The 21,572-nt window shown below is 37.0% G+C and overlaps 1 protein-coding gene across 1 annotated transcript in view; it reads right to left on the bottom strand.

The window, feature by feature from the left end:
- LOC140238243 (leucine-rich repeat-containing protein 71-like) overlaps nt 1-21,572 on the bottom strand; it is a 118,054-nt gene that overhangs the window by 53,405 nt on the left and 43,077 nt on the right. The window contains exons 5-9 of the mRNA XM_072318179.1: nt 19,935-20,009; nt 11,385-11,453; nt 10,418-10,577; nt 4,515-4,694; nt 3,369-3,476 (exon numbers count right to left, since the gene is read on the bottom strand). Of these exons, the coding sequence (XP_072174280.1) occupies nt 3,369-3,476; nt 4,515-4,694; nt 10,418-10,577; nt 11,385-11,453; nt 19,935-20,009 (592 nt within the window). The remainder of the gene's footprint in view (nt 1-3,368; nt 3,477-4,514; nt 4,695-10,417; nt 10,578-11,384; nt 11,454-19,934; nt 20,010-21,572) is intronic.

Here is a 21,572-nt window from a genome sequence, read left to right as displayed (position 1 = left end):
CGACAATATTTTGCATATGTGGAAATCATATCAAAATTGGGTCCCATTAGGGGTGGGAAGTTATGTTCTCTATAAAGATCAAATTCTCATAGAGGAGACTAGAAGCTGTCAATCTGAATTGTTGCTGTAATGAACAAATATTTGATCTGATTACTTCCCCAGTTGCCATGTACGTGCCGTAGTACACAACCATAATAAATCTATGTCAAAGCTCCAATCCACTCACCTCAGATATGGACATGGACAAATTTGATGACATATCTATGATATATACCTTTGAAAATAACCTCGAGACAGAACTCACACTCACACTATTATGTTCCTGGTTCACCCATATGCCCTACTTACTGTGGCAAATAATCTAACATCCCCCCCCCCCCCTTAAGGAATTCAGAATGCACCATGACATCTGCAAGACACATAATTCATGTATTCATATAATGTACATGTGTTCATTCCCCCCCCCCCCCAGTTCACATGGAGCAAAGCAGTAATAGGGCAATACATGATATGACTCGATTAATATTGTAAACCAGTACCAGGCTAGGCTATCGGTTCTCTGAAGTGAAAATGTGATAGTGCTAGAATGATAACAAAATAATGTACGGCACTCTCATTGATGTCAGCATTTTATCACAGAAGCTACTGTAGATGTCTTCAGGGCGACTACTTGATACATTCTAAATGTAGCACGTGATTTGATCTTCACGAACGAAGCTGTGGCCATACATATCAATTCTGGAAGCAAGCGAGCGTGTATCATGAAAAGGAAATTAGGTTTGGCTCGTTTGCGTCTCAATGGAATTTTGAAGAACTTCGGTGTCGCTTTACCACAGCTTCTGCCCTGAAATGTCTGAGCTCTTCCTTCAGCGCCCTAGCTGAATCCTGCCGAAAAAGGAATACATATTCACTGACACATAACACAGGCAGCGGGTTAAGATTGCAGTTATACAAGAACCCAAGTGAATGCCATGTGCTTCCATATATGCCTCTTCTTTGATTCCTGTTTAAAATATAGGCATCTTGCCAATACAGGTGGCAGTCACCTTCAAGATTCGACCACAGGGAAAAAAATTCCCAAGTCATGACACCATGCTGTACTGAGTTTTAAAAAATATATATACAGTGTATATAAAACATAAAAATCTGGTACACTGCCACGAAAATTTCATAGCTGGTAGCACAGCCACAACTCAATTTAACATTTCACTTTCTGCTCGGTCATGTTTATTCCTCATTTGAGATGGGTGAAATCACCAGCAATGTAGGAAATCTTGATTTCTTTCTATATCAATATGAGTACACCACACCATTATCTGCTGTTGGCACAACCACGATAGGGTGAACAAGTTCATTTTCTTTCACACAATGCATGTTGCGTGTTTATCTCCGTTTTTTTTTTGTGTGTGTGTGTTTTTTTTTTTTTTCAGGGGGAGGAGGAGAGATGGTTAGTATCAAATATAAAAAATGTCATAAAATCAAGCACATATATTGCAACTTACAACAGTTGAAGTAACCACTGCTGAGGCTGGGCGATGACTATTTAAAGGTCAAGTTCACCTTCATTAACATAAGGATTGAGAGAATGTAGCAATATTAGTAGAACACATCATTGAAAGTTTGAGGAAAATCGGACAATCCGTTCAAAAGTTATGAATTTTTAAAGTTTTTGTGCAGTCACCGCGGGATGAGAAGACTACTGCAGTGTACGATGTCACATGCGTACAACAATGTAAGGAAAATATAAAGAGAATTTCACAAAATTTCGTCTTTTGAAAAAAGTACACATTCCCTTGACTCGTTACTGACATATGTTATGGGTAATGTTATTCCCATTGCCTTTAGAAAGAGGCAAGTCAAGTGCTCTTTAATCATGCAAAAAAAAAGTGAAAATATGTTGAATTTTCCTAACATTTTCTTTATACTGTTGTACTAATATGACATCACGAACCTTAGTAGTCTCCTCATCCAGCGGTTCCAACACAAAAGTTTAAAAAATTCATAACTTTTGCATCGATTGTCCAATTTTCCTCAAACTTTCACTGATGTGTTCTACTAATATTGCTGCATTCTCTCAATCCTTATGTTAAAGGGAACGCAAACCCAAAGAGCAATGTGGATTGAGTGAAAGCAGTAACATTAGTAGAGCACATCAGTGAAAGTTTGAGGAAAATCGGGCAATCGATGCAAAAGTTATGAATTTTTAAAGTTTTGGTGTTGGAACCGCTGGATGAGGAGACTACTAGAGGTTATGACGTATGAGTGGACTACAATATAAGGAAAATATAAAGGGAATTCAATAAAAATTCATTTTTCATGAAAATTACACATTCCATCAACTTGATACTGACATATGTTAGGGGTAGCAATTATTCCTCCTACTTTCTGAAAGCGGTTAGTCAAGGACTCTTTCATTTTGCTAGAAAAGTAAATTTTTGTGGAATTCCTTTTATATTTTCTTTATGTTGTTGTCCGCTCATACGTCATAACCTCTAGTAGTCTCCACATCCAGCGGTTCCAACACCAAAACTTTAAAAATTCATAACTTTTGCATCGATTGTCCGATTCTCCTCAAACTTTCACTGATGTGTTCTACTAATGTTAATAATTTTACTCAATCCACATTGCTCTTTGGGTTTGCGTTCCCTTTAATGAAGGTGAACTTGTCCTTTACATGTAACTGCAAACATTTCCCAGCCATTTCTATGGTCACTGCATGAAACTACAATGAAAGTTGCAGTGATAACAGTTCCCTTCTACACGATACAATCTTGTGACATGCATGTGGTCCCTGAAACTTAATTCATCGTTGAAATATTCATTTATACAAAACAACAATACATTGCTCTCAGGTAGGCCTATACGTCTTTGATAGATGATATTACAAGGAAGGTACCACCAACATGATGTATGTATTAAGAGTTTGTAATTATGTGGAAAATCTTTAAAGATAGAGAAAATATCAAGCTACGTACAATAATGCACATGCAGACAAGTGTATGCTTTCCCAAAACACCAACACAGTTTTCGCATAAGAATAAATGGCAAATCAGGCATGCAAGTTCATTCTCAAGGACAGAGGGTAAACGGTTATTATAACGTTCGGTTATCATAAAATGGCGCGCCGCACACTTTAATATGTGCCGACAGCATTCATTCCTCATACACAAACATATGAAATGAATACATTGTATTATATCAATATACATTATAAATATGACATACATATGCATACAGGGTGTAAATACACATATATATACCAGTATGTATAGACCATGTCCATGTATCATAATACCCATTTTAAGTGCAATCACCATAGGCAACATTAATTTGATAGGGTGGGACTAGCTCACAGACACAGAACTTACCTTTCTCTTAGAGGATTTGTCTCTCTTCTTGTCATTTTTATCCAGATGGCTCCCACTCTTCACGCTTCCCGGCCTGTCCTTGGACTCAGCTCTCCTGGATGGGGGCGGCTACAAAGTTTGGTGAACAGAGAGAGACACGTTTACACATTTAAGTTGATTATCCCACTATTTGCCCAGTGTTTTTCATGGTAAGAGGGCTCGAGATCTTGCGATTTGGGTTTCACTGTTATTCAAGATTCCCTCAGGGATTACAGTTTGACCCTGAAAAACACTGCATGTTTATCCCAGAAAGAATCTGGGACTCAGGTAGACTGCAAATCAACTGAGGCCCACGCTCAATTGGCGGTGACCGACATCCCTTTCTTTTCAAATGTCACAAGCTTGATAAAACAATGAAAATGATAGTGACCACGTCAATGTGTAGGTTTGGTCACTGGGAATAATAATGTGTTTATGGTGATCATCACCAATTTCCATACATCACAAACTGAAATATGACTGTGATTTAGTTTTAATAGTATATTGTGGCTGTGCGTCTGATTTGTCTATGTGATCATTTGTGTGTATTTGCACACATCTCTAATTTAACAACCACAAAAGATAGTACTGTATAAAATCTGTCATAATTCAAAGTTCATTAATTGACATAATATGTAAATGATAACTTATTATGAAAAAAAAAAACTTCTTCTCTTTATAGATTCTGATAAACCATGCATGCGCTATAATTTGGAATTGTCTATAGCAAACGCATTGTCAATGTTTTAAGAAAATTTTTCTTTGTTTTCACAACTTCACAATATTCATTGCAGTAAATAGAAACTGGCTGCATGGCAATCATATGACAATGCAAACAGTGTACCGGTATTCACCTGAAACAAAGAATATTCTTTACAACCACAAGTACTTGGAATGTCGTACCAGAAAGATCAATATACAGAGCCAAATGAAATGAAGAAACTAATCATAATTCTGTGATTCTGAGTAAGACACATAACATCTGAATAGGTTTTGCAAATTTCTGTGAAATCATGAAGACAGAAATATTGCCTACATTTTTTTTTTTTTTTTTTTTTGGGGGGGGGGGGGTACATCGTTGTGAGTGTGTGTGTGTTTTTTTTTAATTGAGACGCGATGACAACTTACAGATTTGCCACTGCCCCGCTCCGGTGACCCCTTGTCGCTGAGAACCTTGCGCCTCTCGACAACCTCGGCGTGGGTGAGGGGAAAGCGCGACAGCACCTCCCCTATGTAGGTGGCTGCCTTGTCGGTCAGCTCGTTACAAGCCAGGGAAAGGGACAGGACCACTCGATTCATTCTCAGACCCTGTCCGGAGGAGGATGGGGAGGTGAAAGAAGAAGAAGAAGACAATGATGGTGACAAGACTGACAAACAACACAGAAAGGAAATGGTCAATGAACAATGGAGAAAGCAATAAATAAACAGTACAGAGTATCAAAAATGAATAGATAAATGAACATAAAAAGTAGCTAAATAAACAAGTATGAATAAATAAATACATAGATAAATAAATGACTAAAGAATAAACGATGAATTTATGAATGAATAAATGAATGTATGAAGAAATGACAAAATCCATGAATAGATCGATGAATATTGAAACAAATTCACTATGCAAACTAACAAATATAAAAAGACTAGACTGAACTTTATAATCATAGAAGCTGTGTATACCCAATCCTTCTCTGCATTTGTTTGGATAAATACACATGGGATTGTATCATGTCTTTAATATAGTAAAGAAAAAGAGATAAAATTATTTTCAGCTGCTTTTATGCAACCCTTGAAGCTTGTGTGCCGAAGTTTAATTACTCTTTGAGGACGAGTCCCGTGTATGCTCGGGCAAGGGTCTATGGGAAATAATGTGTATTGTAGCAAAATTAGCCCATCCTCAAAGGGGTTAATACTGGAGATGGTAAAACCATCAGTTTGATTGACAACAGAATTAACTGCTTTTTGAGAGCTGTTTCTTTGGATATACTGTTTGTCCCATATCATGCAATTCTATAATGAGTTATAAAATAACTCACTACACTGTCCTACCGCTACATCATGGTTGTGCTTCAATAAAGAAAGTTGTTCAGTTTTGTCTAGTTTTTCATATATGAATATTTGTTTTGGACAGCTTCATATAATTTCAGACCTCCATAATGCTAAGAACTCATATTTCCTTGAAAACCTGCAATTCCTACAAGCTGTAGCTTCCATAGGTTTCCTTCATGTTTCTCTCTCTAGTCTTAACTCTTTTACATCTGCAATATTGTTTTTTTTTCTGTATATTTTATGAGATGTGTTTTGAGCATGTTATGTATTTTATGTCACCACTAAAGTATTGTTTATGTTTTGAGAAATATGAAAATGAACTAAACTGAAAACTGATTGGGTTGTTAGGCTGCTTGCACCAGCATCATGTCCATTGAAGAATCTGCCCCCCCCCCCCCCAGTTCTCCACTGCTTTCATGGAAGCAAACGCTCCTCTAATCAACTCTCTCTGAAGAGCCAAATTCTAAAAAGTTTTTGCCTCAGGTCATTCTCCTCTGTGGAATTAAATAGTTGAAATATGATATCTTCTCACAAGACTTTTTTTTTTATCAAAAGAAGGCCACTCTGTTCATGAGCTGATAGCACGCAGATCATCATTAAAGGTCATCTGACTTGAAATGAGAAAACAATCATTACACCACAAGATTCTGTTGGTGCATATATGTAATTCTTACGGCAAGATTAGACTAACTAATTCCCTTACCAAAGACACTAACATATTCCTTTTCTTGACCCCATGCCATTTCATGGCGATGAGAAAACAACTTTAAGGAAACTTGTCCTCAAAATATCCAGGATGTAACCCCCTCCCTGGTCAAAAGGTTCTTATTTAAAGCCCCTGCATGCACCAAAATAAATAAATAATAATAATAATATATATATATATTTTTTTTTAATGGATGGAGGAGGAAATGAACACTTGCTGACTTAATCTCCAGTATTTTTGTGGTTAGGATTTACGTCAAAGAACTTGCATAAAATCAACAAGGAGTTTCGATGCTGCTAGCACTGTCTTGGCTGTGATGGATGTGTGCCCAAAGAAGCATCACAGATGTGAAAAAAAAAAAGAGACAACACAGGTGGAGCCTGGATCAAGAAAATCTCTGCCATTTGTCGCTGTTAAAATTCCAATCATAGTGCTGATTGATCGATGAAAATTTGATTGATAGGTACAAAATTTGGTTTTGGGCATGCTATGATGATCATAGACCAGTAATTTTGATTATCAAAAGAAAAAAAAAAGCAACTCTTTCCTGTATATCAATTTCGTGAAAACCAGCTCACTACGGGCACAAAATTTCTGACTAGAGTTAACCTGTTCGATTATTTAGAAGTGAAAAAAACAAAAAAACAAACATAAACACAAAAACAAAAATACCCCTGAAACAAAAATCCCTAAGCCCCCAATATATTAAACTGTAATGTATATATACCTGAGATAGTAATATCTTGAATAGATACACAGTTTTAGTCTACAGGTTGTATTGAAACATTTTGTGGGTAAGAAAAATCAAGTGGAATGACTCTCTCTTCCAAATACCTGGTAATGTATGTTTCACTGCATAGTGTGTTTATAATAAAGGCAGAGCAGTCCATGCCATAGTATACAAATAATGAATGTTTATGAGTGCAATGGACAGATTCCAATTTCATGAGGTGAAAGATGAAGTGATCCATTCAATGAGGCGCAGCCGAGTTGAATGGATCAAACATTTCATCTTTCACCGAATGAAATATTCTGTCCATTGCACGAATGAAAAATATTTATTATTTGTTTTATATAACGCCTAAAAAAGATCCTTGTCATTTGATATTTTAGTGATTTAGAAACGAGAGAATCTGAGATTGCGAGAGTGCTCAGTGAACGCTTTGCGCTAGCGCGCTGTCGCATACACACACTGCAAATGCAAGCGTTTTACACGCGTAGTGTTTCGGGCACTGATCAACGAGCGTGCAATGGAGCAAATCGTATGGAGCCACAATTGCACTGTAAATGGAGCCACAATTGCACGGACGATGACGTCATAGTGAAATGGGCCGAATGATCAATGTCAAACAACCAATCAAATGACAAGGACCTCTTCAGGCGTTATATAATATACTTTCAGTTGTCTATCAAAGTGGCATTTTCTATTAATTTGAACCCATTCCTTCCAGGAACCAGGTATACCCGGTTCCCCAATGTACACAAGTGTGTCTCGATTGGTGGCCAAAAGTCATATTTATCTGTACCATTCTGATGTTAGAAAAACAACTTTTTGAGAAAGATTAGAGTTTCTGCTAGCTATCAATAGCTATTCAGTTCTTTTTCTGTCTCAGAATTGCATGTTTTGTGTGATTTACACTTTCCAACGTAATAGCATGTTTGTTTCGCTGCAAAATTTGTACATACCTGTATGAAGACGTACATGTACGTAGCAATAGAGGCTGAGCTCATGAGATTTTGACTCTCACTGACCCCGTTTGGGGCCTTATAGTGATAACAAAAGAATTTGCCACCCCAGCGCACGCTCTGTTTGTATCTCACGTTCAACTGATATTTTGCATTTTTCGATGGCACATGCAGTTGACCAGCTCGGATAGGAAATAGTTGTACTACTTGACTGCTTTAGCACAGGTGGATTACCAATCTGTCTGTTCTTTGTCAATGGGCGAAATCTAGTGCCTTTCTCTCCCGCTCTCTCTCGCTCTCTCTCGAATTTCTCCCTTTCTCTCTCTTACATGCTTGAGCACCAAGTTACGTGTAGAAATAAAAAGAACACCTGTTTATGTCTTATTATAGTTTTCTTCTATAGGAAAATGGGCAAGAAGAAGTGAAGGGGATTCTTATACTAACGGAGCACAAACTTGTGTGAAATTCTCAGATATGAACTCTGATTCTGACTGAGCACATTTTCATATTATACAGTGGTACTCGCACATAATTACAGCCAAACCTGTCTATAGTGGCCAATCCAAGAGAGACAAAAAGTGGCCATTATAGACAGGCGGCCGCGATAGACAGGATCATTAACATTTGGCTTTTCTCTGTGGGATTTTCACATATTTTAGTGGCCATTATATGTCAGGCGGCCGCTATGGACAGGTGGCCACTAAGGCAGATTTAACTGTATTCAATGAAATCATTCCGTGGGATATTACAATGCATCTCTTTGCTTACAATCCCATTATATCTCTACATCCTTACATCTTTGCCATGCTTTGCCGTGCATCATAAAAAGGCATATCAAGAAGACATGCATTGAAACACACACACACACACACACACATACAGACAAACTGATGAGTAAAGCCTTGCATATATTCAAAGAAGATAGTCTGGAAAGTTTGAAGGATCTTTAGAGACTCTTGAGAATGAATGTTTGTACCATCTCTGTAAAGTCTCTAGCTCTCATCAAGAGTTTTGTATTTGAAGCAGATGACCTGCAGCTATTTAAAATTGATAGTACTATCATTACGGTGGCGTCACGAAAGGACCGGATGTTTATGACTTTGGGAGCATTGGGCCCTTGTGGAGGAGGTCTATCAGAGTATGCAGGTAAAATTAGACTTCCTTTTCAAATGACATACTTGCATTTTGTTTTATATTCTATTTGAGACTGTCACTCACTTCACGTTTTGGAATAACAAATATTCCCTTATGACACTATTCTAGATACTGGTACGTACTTCAAAGACCTTTATGCATGTTAAAACAACCTACGAGTAACAGAATACACGTAAGTCATTTGCACTCGTTATTTCCCCAGGGGGGAAAAGTTGTTTTTGTACAAATTTTATAGCATTGATGAATAGAGATCTCCTAGTTATATATTAGCTACACTGTAGCCACCTCGAGATCCCACTAGAATGTCCATTGCTGATGTATCGACGCACACTCGATGACATCTTTCCGGACATGATATGTTCAAGAAGACCTAAATTATCTCTTGCGCACGATAAACTCCTCTCCCCGAAGGCGACTTTCCCTTGCAAGCATCTGAGTCTGTTCCGATGCTAAGATATTTATGGACATTCAAAGTCAAATCACACGTCAGCCAGTTTCTTATACAAAAGAACAGCAGAAACTGTCAAGGACAGCCACGGTCAGAACATCACGGCGGCTATTTGTCAGCTGAGACGAAGTAATCACGATGCATGCGTAATTTCTATGAGCGATCTGATTCCCATGGTATGAGAGTTGAAGGTTGATGACTAATCATCTTCCCCCAACACCCCAAAAAAGAAAAAATAGAAGAAGAAAATAATAATAAAACCAAATGGCACTGTATGACGGCAGTTGGGGGGAGAGATGGCAATGTAATTCTCATAGGAATATAGAAAAGTGTTTACTAATCAAAAGTAGCATGCCCACAGACTCTCTCTCTCTCTTTAATTCTCTGTCTGTCCTTACAAGCGCCACATGATGAAGAATTTTACCGGGAAAGAAAATACATGATGCTTATTCAGCAAAGTTTTGCATCCTTGTAGCATCAACATGCCTCCAGAAAGATTAACATCTGTGACGGAAATTCTCAATAAAAATGAGAAATTCTCGCAGTTATGACAAAGCATCACACTTAAAAAAAGGGGGAAACGAAAGAGAATGAGGCTTGAGAATTTTACTAAGATAAATTGTATATCAACAGGAAAGTTTTATGCAGTTTGTTCATTCCAGTTTTAAAAATAAAATGTACAGGAAAGATACATGCAAATGTAACAAACATCAGTCAAAAAATTATTCAGATTTATATAAAGGCTGTGATGAAATGGTACAGTTTTAGACTGCAACAAAGTCCGATGGCTTGTAAAGAGTGATAAATATACAAATTGAAATGCATTTAAGCACTGTACCACACACACACACACACACAAAAAAGACCCCAGAAATACGCAAACAAGGTACAGTGGAAAGTGGAAAGTGTACGCGTACAGTGTAATAGGAAAGAGATTCAAGGTGACCACGGAAGATTTTTGCTTTGTTTAGTTCGTTTTCTTTTACTCACATTTATGAGGCTTATGGCGCCCTCATCGCCAAGCTTGTTGTTGCTCAGGTTGAGGGAGAGCAGGTTTTTGTTGCACAACCTCTCCGTGGAGATGGCGTGCCCGAGTAGCACCGCCCCCTTCTGCGTGATGTTGTTATGACGGAGTGAGAGATTCACGATTCTGCAGGGAAACAAATCCATCATGAAGCAGTTACAGCGTGATACAAATGGAGCTATACTTCTGGCACGATATTAGATTCTTAAGATAGAAGCCCTACACTCTATGGCTGTAACATTTTCTTTCTCTAACCAAGATAAGCTCCAAACTTTAATGGCACTTATGCAAAAGAGAATGAAACTAATATATTTATATCATAATACATTTATATATTAGTAAATTGAGCAAATGCAGCAATATTGGAAAAGATCAGTGAAGTTTCATGAAAATCAGATGATGCGTTAAAAAAAATGAGTCTTCAAAGTTTTGAAGCCACCATTGCTGGATGAGAAGACTACAACATTTCAAGATGTCAATGACATACAATGATAATAAAAAAATATAAAGGAGAATTCAACATATTTTCATTTTTTTAGCATAATGAAAAGGCACTCAACTCACCTATTTCAAAACACAGGAGGAATTATATCATCCTTAACATATCTCAGTAGCAAGAGGGAATGTGAACTTTTCATAAAACATGAAATTTTGTGGAATTTTCCTTAAATGATAAATAATCACAACTATTCAGAAGAAAAATAATACTTCACAAAAGTCACACTTTTAGTGTTGAGCGGATCTAAATTTGATTCTAACAAATAGTCTCACTTATGTCCACAACACACACACACACACAAAAAAAAAAATTATTCTTGTGTTGCGATTCAAATTGCAATGCAAATAATTGGGGCTATCGGTGGTAGTGTGAATGAGCGTAGTGCAATAAATGATATCATATACGTATGAGTCTGCACAGATACATATACTCACATGCTCTCTTCACCGATAAGGAATGCCCATGGCTCCTCTGGTATCGGGTTGCCTTCAATGCTGACATTTCTGGTGGGGAAAAAGATAATGCCAAGAAATTGTCGAAGGAAATTCAGTTATGCAAACCATTTACACATGATGCCTTTGTACCATGTGTATTCATGCACCAAAAAACCAGAATGCGGCCTTATGAGTACAGCAAGCTGGTGCATACATACAGACAGCACTACGAAGCTCTGCAGACCAAATTACGTAGTACTACATCATAACAAAACATAATCAGTTAAATGAAAAAAAATGTATCAAGTTTTACTCCCAAATGGAGAAATTTCAAAACTAAAATTAGACATTTCGGATGAAGAAAATGTACTATAAAATTGTAATAGGCCCTACAGCAAACAGGTACATTCAACAAGAGACAGAGGGGTCTAGTGCTCACCTTATGATTTCACCTTCCATGCATTTTTGCTCACTATCACATATTAAATTGACAGATTTGCGGGGGGGGGGGGGGGGGGGGGGAGGGGGAGGGTGGGCTTTAGTGGCCTCCAGAGTATTGTACCATGGTGCCCATTAGTATAATTCTATAAAGAAATTAGCAAACTGGGGGGGGGGGGGGGTGTTTACCTCCAGGGTAGTATGGTGTGTCCATTTGTAATTCTACACGTATCACAATGGCAATATTACCTGCCAAGTTTGTAAAAAAATTGACAATGCATTTTTGAAAAGATTATTGAAAACTAGCCCCCAATTCGTATCCAAGCAAACAAACGTAAAAGTACAATTGTGTACAGTCATTATAAAGATAATCTATTTTTTTAGTATAAATTTGATACTACAAAAGATTAAAAATATGGGGGCTTTGCCCCCTCCCCATCCATCTGAACAAATTGAGATCATATCACCCTTTAATAGGGAGTCTACCTACCAAGTTTGATTAAAATCGTTGTGAGGTTTTGAAGGAGAAGATAAAAATGTAAAAAGTTTAGTTTTATAATGCACGAGGGATGCCGCATGATGAATGATCGCAGTTGCTCATTGAGCCTTTGGCTTTGGCTCAAGTGAGCTACATTTTGTAAAAAAATCACCATTAAAATACTGTCTATACTTAACAGCCTTGGACATCATAATAGCAGAAAAGTTAGATAATCACAAAAGTATGCACTTTGCATTATTATGACAGTGTGTACAGGATGAGGGAGAAAAAAATGAAATGTTTTCTAAACTTAATACATCTTCGCGTGCTAGAGTTGAGTATAATGGAATGTTAGTAGTGAATCACTTTAATATAACAAAAATATAAAATATAAAAGATATACCATGCCATAAGTTCTTTTTCATATTCTGTCATGGTGACTGTGTATAATGCATTACAATAGATCTACTGGACTGCGGTGAAAGCAAATATTTTGAAATCCTAAAACAATGAATTTGTATGTTGCACACACAGTGTGCAACTAAAACTTGGGCAAGAAAGGGGGTAAAGTAGGTAAAAAGAGAGAGAGAGAGAGAGAGAGAGAAGAAGAAGTTGAACAATGAGTAATGAGCCGGAAAAGCAGAGCATCGCTGTGAAACATCACACATTAAGCAGGCGATCAGGTTTTTCATTCACCCTCCACTGCGCATGAATGTTCATTCCCAACTTACAATGTAACTCTGCCGTTAATACCTCTGGCAACCACTTTGACCAATTTATCAATGGCATCTTGAAGCATTGTTCCCAGGAGGTCCCAGCAGCTAATTATAACGGCTGGGCCATTCATCAGCATAGATTGCATCCAACGATCGACGACAACTACCTACTGAACATCTCACTTTTACAAATTTGATACTATAGACCGCGTATACACCTCTACTGTACAGCTATATGTAACAGCACTGTGAGGATTTGAGCTACATACTGATATTTCTCTTTAGATGAAATTTTCTGCATTTACACTAAAAGAAATACACATCATATTTTGTCTTATATCACTACCCCCCCCCCCAAAAAAAATAGATAGATATAGATTACAGAAATCAGAAATTCTCAGCTTTGAAGTGATATTACAATGCATTTAACTTAATATCCAAGTCCACTGTTAACCAATTGAAATGAGTGATAGAAAATCCATTAGCGCTTTCTGCTGAAATACACCCACTCCAATCTTGCTGTGTATGGAATGAAACTGTGATTTAAGACTCCATGGCAACCAGTAGGAAGGAATTGTCAGATTATCCTAAAACTTGGCATAAACACATTTAATTTTATCTACCATCTTTTTTTTTTCATGAAAGCACTGATGCTGCCAAGAACACACCTTGTTGCATTCATGCACACCTCATCATGGTTAGAAATCAAAGAAAGCCAAAATCAGTTTTTTTTTTTTAAAATGGACACAAATGATCTCTGTGCTTTCCCCTTTCTCTTTGAAATTATGGGGGTGGGGGGGGGGGGGCATCGCAAAGAAAGCAGTGCAGCATTTAGACCCTGTGTAATTAATGATTGTCCCTGGTCATCTTTTAAACTGCATTTTCGGGCACTGAACAACGTTTTGTTTACAGACACATGGCACTGGCCTGTGGGCGGGGTAGTCACATCAGTGGACATGCCCCCTTTGTGGAATCCTACCTGGGTATTAAAGGTTTTCGGTGTGTGTCTGTTTTAAAAATGGTACCCCTCGCTCTCTCCTGCAGTTTAATTGGAATCAAAGTTAGAGGAATTTTGTTCTCCGGTTGTTGTCGCAGCATTGTCACAGTAAGGTCTGTTAAAATGGGCTTAAGACCCTAGATCGGTGTGCCTTTTCAACATCATATCCAATGAATAAATAAGCAGTGGCTTTCAGTTTTTTGATATATATATAGATTTGTATGATATGTTTCAACTATTCAGCAAATCTTCCTGTGTTGATCTATGTACATCATACATATAGTGCTATAATCTCTCCTGAGAATGTACTGGTTTTTTTTTTTTCAACCAATCACCACTAAACCCTACTTGCATACACATTATGCTGCATCAAATGCACTTTTAAGAAGTATTATTAATACCTGAGTTCATTTTTGTTTCTTGTCTGTTTTTGAACATGTTATGATTATGTTGTTTGATGCAGGTGTGTGTGTGTTTTGTCTTGTTTTGTTTTGTTTCAATAATCATCCAAACCTGCATAGAGTGGTGAGAAATTACTGGATTTTTTTTTAAAAACAAAATATGTTCATAAAAAACACATTGAGACTCAAGGCCTATATCATGATTATGCAATAATATTTACTACAATATCAGGTTTGCCAACTGTAAAAAAAAAAAAAAGAAAAAAAAAAAGAAGAACATAGTACGTACATTGTACATGTTGGCATATGTGCTGAAAGAGAGCTTCATATCTGAATTTAGGTTCACCCGCTGTTCCTAAACTTAAAGTTTAGGTTGAAAACTTAACTCTCAATGATTACCTTTTAGTTTAGCACCATGTGGATGCACTCGAAAGTTAGCAATGTTAAAGTTTAGTCGATGATTAGAACCACAAGACATCTTAGGGTTTACGCTTTCTCCACAAGCCATGGGGGGTCCCAATTATAGTTTCGCTCCGTGTGGACACAACAATCAACGAGCTTGTAAGTTAGTGTGAACCTCGCTTCTCGTCCACATCCAGGTCAACCTCCAGCTGCGCTATTTTGTATGGGCATTGCACGGTCATTTACATGTAGCAAAGACTCAGCACTTGCAAGTAATCATTGAGTAGGATTCGCTCGTACTGTAACTTGTAACTTAAAGTTTCGTGTAGGTGCACATGTGAACCCGAGCTGTGAATTCACGAGTGGAGCTAAGTTTTCAACCTAAACTTCAAGTTTGGCAACTGCATGTGAATGCAACTTCAGAGATAGACATCCCTTGAGGCCTTCTGGGCAGACCAAGAGCCAACATGATGTCTTATAACGTGCTGTAAAAACATGTCAATGATGTAAACCACACATACAATATTTTGTACTTCCGGCAAAGTATGCACATGAAAGTACTCTACGTGTAATTGTTATTCTATTAAAAGGCTGGCATATGAGTGATTAGCTACAATTGATAGTTTACCCAAAAAAAATGCATTCATGATTTCATTTTGAATTCAGTCACAACCGGAGCTAAGAGCGTAATTGATTATTGACTGTGGATGGAGGACAATACAGAATTGATTTACGATTTATAGCATGCAAGTTGGATACTATACCAATGTATCTACTGTATGAGACTGGCAACAGAATTAATATAAGACATGGAAACAGTGTTTCAATGCTAGATAGACAAAAAAAAAATCAAAACAAAATGTGTGAAACTATTAAAAAAAAAAAAAAAGATTATTACTATGATTTTGAAAAGGTCATTCTAAGAAATATGATCACCTGCATTTCTAGTGTACAGTATAGGCCCTACTGCATTACACTGTATAGTTCCACATTTATTTCTTTATACTCAAGTGCAAATTGTTATCATGTCTGAACAGAATTGAAAAAAAAAAAAAAAAGACACCAAGGAAATGGATGGGTTCATCATCAGCAGTGACATTTTAATGTTCAGTTGGCGAGAACAATTCTTGATAATCATAATAGACAGAAGTCTAATATCAAACAATTTCTCTCTCATTTTTTTCCCCTCACAATCTTCTTTGTATCTAAAGCATCCACTGGTGCAGATGCAATGATCCGCTATGTTGTTCATGTGAGATTACGCGTATAAACATCACAATATTTCCCAGGCGACGATTTCTAATCCCATAGAAACTTCTTGGAGCCAGAGCTTCTGTTTTCATTATTGTCAAAATCGGTACAACCTCCCTTCATTTGTCACAAAAAATGAGATTTGATATATAATATATTCCGGATTGTTGGAATTTGAAGTTTATATTGTCTCGTAACGTGCCTTTTATCAAAACATTAATGAATATTAAAATGATACCCCATATTATACTGTGCCATACACCCCTTTAAAGTGTCAAGAGCACTCCTACTCCAGAAGAAAGCACTCGTCTCCGTACTTGTGCCAACTGTTTTCATTACATTCACACACTGAATGTTCACGACTGCAATGTCTTGCAAGTACACTGTACAACCTGTAGGTTCATTATGTCAGTGCACAGGTAATGTATTTCACAAAAAGCCTTCCCCCTTATCTTACGTACTGAGATGTTTTGTTTGGACACAATGTAAATATAGTCCAACCACAATTATCCAGCCATCTCTTACAATGTATCTGCACCCTTCTATTATCCGAACTTGTTTGAGCAGTGAAGATGAAAAAAAAGAAGTGATTTCAACTCATTTAAAACTCCTACAAAACTCATATGATTTGCTGAGAGTTACCATGATATTTTCTACAGAAAAAAATGATACACACATCTATGAATTTTACATCAAAACGTTTAAATTTCCTAAAAAATAAGACTATTTTTTTTTTCAATAGTAGGCTACTATAGAGTACATTGCTGTTGCAGTGTACTCTAACTACTCAGCTATATACAGTGTATTTGTACCACTGGCTTGGTACAGTAGCTACAGGTACATACCTGTATTCATATAAAAGCACTGTTTGTCCTACATTCGGCCATATCACTTTAAAAAATACGGTCTGGTGCCAGTCCCAACATGCCTGGATAGGAAAGGGCCAGACTCCCGGGTCGGACTATAGTTACAGGACCCAACAATCAACCAAATTCCACCATTGGAAAATGGAAACAAACATCCATTCCAATTCATTTCACCAACTTGGTCCCATCATTATTGAATTCACTCCTACCTAGCATTTAAACATTCACACTTAAAATTGGATGTTTAAAAAACAATCTTTAATACTTCTCCTTGCAAAATATTAGATTGCAGTTTATTTCACACTTTAGGTCTCACACCTGTGATTAACCATTCTAGCACTGCAATTTGTTCTATCAATTCCTGAGTAAATCAACTCTTTCTAATTAAGTGATGCCATCACTGCAAACCCTTGAGGCTTTTACAGTGACACCTTTTCCTTTAACTCCAATTCAATAGCCACACTCTCCTTTCTGTTTTTGTTTTTGTTTTGTCTTTGGATGACTTGTTTGTAACCACTTTTGTTTTGATGACTTGTACGTCATCTCTATGTTATAAGAAATGTGTTAATATAAAACACTTCATTTCCTTTTTTGATTTTACATATTGTAAACATTGACAGAAATAAAGGATTGTTTCCATCAAACCCCTCTTCCTCCTGGAAAAAAAAAAATCTGACGACATATGTAGTTCTAAACTATTTAAAGGTCATCATATGACATGATTCTAATGAACAGCACAGTCATCATAACTGGCTACAGATGCAGGATTTTTGTTCTTCAGTGGAAACAGATGCAAATGGACATAACTGACTTTGAACGTGCCACTGTTGATGTTACAGTACCTACATTGTATCTCACACTCAATGATATAGGTTTGCCAAATACCAGTCAGCAATTACACAGCCATGGTCAGATGATAACAGAGCATTTGCAATGTTCTTCCATATGGGAGGAATATTCAAGGAATGTCCACTCAAGGGTGAACATTTCCCAATGTTAACTGAATGAAACTGATGGAAGGAGCATGTGATGGACTTTGGGCACACAACTTCAGGACACATCGCATACAATGTACTGTAGAAGTGGAAATTTTCGCGGTGTTGAAATTTTCGCACATTTCGTGCAACTCGAAACTAGCGCACAAATAAAAGCACGCGAATATTTTTGCTCGCCATATGTTCCAGTAGTTGATGTCTTCATTCCGCGTAATTAAAAACACGCGAAACTCTTCTTACCCCGCCGATCGCGAAAAATTAGTCGCGCGAAAATATCAACTTTTACAGCATTTTTTCATTTCATTTCATTTCAATTTATTTTCATATTTTCTCACATATATCACAATATAAAGTAAATTGATGCGAAATTTATACAGAACATAATTCAAAATAGAACTTCACCGGAATGTTCAAAAGTTTGTCTTGGTATACACAAGGTCTGTATACATGCGAGTTAAACTGAGATCATAATGCGAAAAAATATGATGGGGCCTGCGTAAAAGCAAGCTTGTATAGAGCCGCAGGTCCCGTGATAAAATCAGATTTGGGGAAACATAAGTACAAATATTTTTTAGACCATATTATTACTGGGGGATCCGATTAAAACGAACAAAGATCAAATCAAATAAGTGTCACTAAATAAAATACAGAATAAAATACAGAAATACAGCATGTAATGAAAAGACACTGAAGTGTCATAACTGTGCATTACAGCAAATTATCTGCATGAGCTCATTGACAATGGTACATGTCAAATGGCAACCACAACAATTTGAAGGTGAGCATTACTATCAAAGTACAATGAACTTTGACCAACCCTTATCAATACTGTAAAAGTGGAAATTTTCGCAGTGTTCAAATTTTCGCGCATTTCGCGCAACCAGAAACTAGCGCGAAAATAAAAGCACGCGAATATTTTTGCTTGCCATATGTGCCTGTGCGTGATGTCTTGATTCCGCGGAATTAAAAACACGCGAAACTCTTCCGGCCCGGCCAAGCGCGAAAAATTAGTCACGCGAAAATATCCACTTTTACAGTATATTACACAGATGATACCTTATCTCAGCAAGAATATATACAAAAAGTTCACTGGGCTCAAAATGCTATTTCAGACCCTTCATATATGGATCATCCTGTACATAGGTGTCCCCTCCCACAACAACCAAAATTCATACCTTGAATACTAGTAGTTTTCAACAAAACAAAATGCATGTGTAGCTGTAAGTTTTAAATGGAATGTAGAGTAAATTGACAAAACTAAATTGTTAAACCACTGCCTGTGAGATAAATCCCTACAGTACTGATACCTGGTGCATACACCCGGTTCCTGTACGGAACAGGTTGATAGTACCACCTGCAGTATGCACAGGGTTGTAATATACTACATTGGTCTACATAAATACTGGTCGTTGATTGGTCATAATGCAATCACATGATTAATGCAGCAAGGATCGGAACTGTTACATTGCAAGCTGTGGCAATGAAGCTACAATGAACTGATGTGTATTTGAGTGGACCATGCAATAGAACAAATATTGCCTTCTTGTCTATTGTAATAATACAATATTTGACAGTCCACTGAGAGCTACATTTCCCCTTGCAATGATATTTTATTTCACTAGTCAGCACTGCACACTTCAGGGAAATATAAATTCTCAGGGAAAGTATATCTCCTTTGGAGATATCAATTGTTATATTACACCAGTCCTCTAAAAATAGGTAATACAGTACTGTATCTGTATAACAATGCATGGAAACACATTCCAAATCAACAGACATATAAATAAATTATCATTTGAAATCTGTACAATGCATAAGCACTTCAGGCAAAAATGCTAAGGAAGCAATAAATTGATAATAAATGATTTCAAAGTCAATTTCAATGAAAGCCCCACAAAAGTATAAAGCGCGGGCAGAAAGAGCTTCAAGGGCAATGAAACTAGCCTAAGATATCAAATGCCTGAACTCTACAATCTCTAATGAATAGAAAGTTTTTGATTACTCACTTAAGGTTTGGACATTGATGCAAGAACAACGACAGTTCCTTCAGGGTTTTCTCTGTTAGACTCGTGTTCCAGAAACTGTTCAGGGAAACAAAGAAGGGGAATATTAGTACAGATATGTGATAACTGACTGGAAGGGACACTCACAAATGTATCCATAAGACATTATTAAACAACAGTGCTATGAAAGACAAAAACAGCATACTTTTATATCGCTCTCTGGACATATTATTTATGTATATACTGCAAGGCAAGATTAAACTAGTGTGACTTGTGAAACACTGAAATATCTTATGAATGCAAAGGCTGAGACATATGACTATCACAGCTTTGATAGGATAATTCCTAGGGTTTCAGATTATGGGGTGAGAGCAAGAAAACTTGAAATGAAACATCATGAAAATTATAAATGGTTATGGCACATAAAGTCAAATTCCTTGTAGTAAAGACCTCCTGTAATGATGCTGGATACAGGAAATAGTATAGCACTGATAGTATGGCACTGATTACTTCTGTCATTCAGGGTAACTTAATTTTTACAGCTCAAAATCTATTTTAGATATCCACCACTGTCCATGATTTCATTTACACTGTAGCAGTCCATGATTTCCATTACTGTAAAAGTATAAAATTTTAGTGCATTATGCACGACCAGAAACCAGCGCAAAGAGAAAAAACACTTAAAGGGGATGGCTAGTACCTAATCAGTGGAAATGCTGGGGGATGATTATTCCAATCCTTGTGGGATTCATTTAAGAGTACATTATATATCTGTTGTTGTGTGAAAATTATTTGCTTCAGAATGGTCTCATATCTAAATAATGTGCAGTTTAATGTTTCCAGGTTAGCATGCCTGTACAGTGACGGGGCGATCGTTAACGGCCCGTTAACGATCGCCCCGTCACTGCACAGGCATGCTAACCGTTAACGATCGCTGTACAGGCATGCTAACCTGGAAACATTAAACTGCATATGAACTGAATATGAGACCATTCTGAAGCACATAATTTTCACACAACAAATGTACTCTTAAATGAGTCCACAAGGATTGGAACAATCATCCCCCAGCATTCCCACTGATTCCCACTGATCAGGTACTAGCCATCCCCTTTAAATACTTTTGCATGTCATATGTTCCACTCATAAATGTCTTGATTCCATGGAATTAAAAACACAAGAAATTCATCTCAACCAGCAGAGCGTGAAAAATTACTTGAGCGAAAATAACCACTTTTACAGTATGTGTGCATGTTTTCATCTGCTCCATGCACAAGAATTTGTATTCCACAGTAAAAGAGAACTTGTTTCAATCTTGTTTGCTAGGTATCATTTCATAAGGTATATATAAGCAAGGTATTATTTCAAGACTGTATTTTTCAAATCTGAAGTGCGAGGCATATTTTCAGTAGGTATGATGATTATGTGTGCTGGGTTTATTTTCAAAAATCAAAATATATATTAAAAATATGTGTTTACACACAAGAAGCAAATGATTAACAGAGTGCTCCAAACTACATTGTGGTATTCATTTATGAAACATTATTGGTGCTAACATACAGTGAGTGACAAAGGGGGTACGCACAGATGCAAAAAAAAAAAATAAAAAAATGTGGCAATATGTAAATCACGGTAGAGTTGTAC

Source organism: Diadema setosum, chromosome 14, assembly GCF_964275005.1.
Source record: "Diadema setosum chromosome 14, eeDiaSeto1, whole genome shotgun sequence".
Taxonomy (NCBI): domain Eukaryota; kingdom Metazoa; phylum Echinodermata; class Echinoidea; order Diadematoida; family Diadematidae; genus Diadema; species Diadema setosum.
This window is presented reverse-complemented; position numbering and strand designations above follow the sequence as displayed.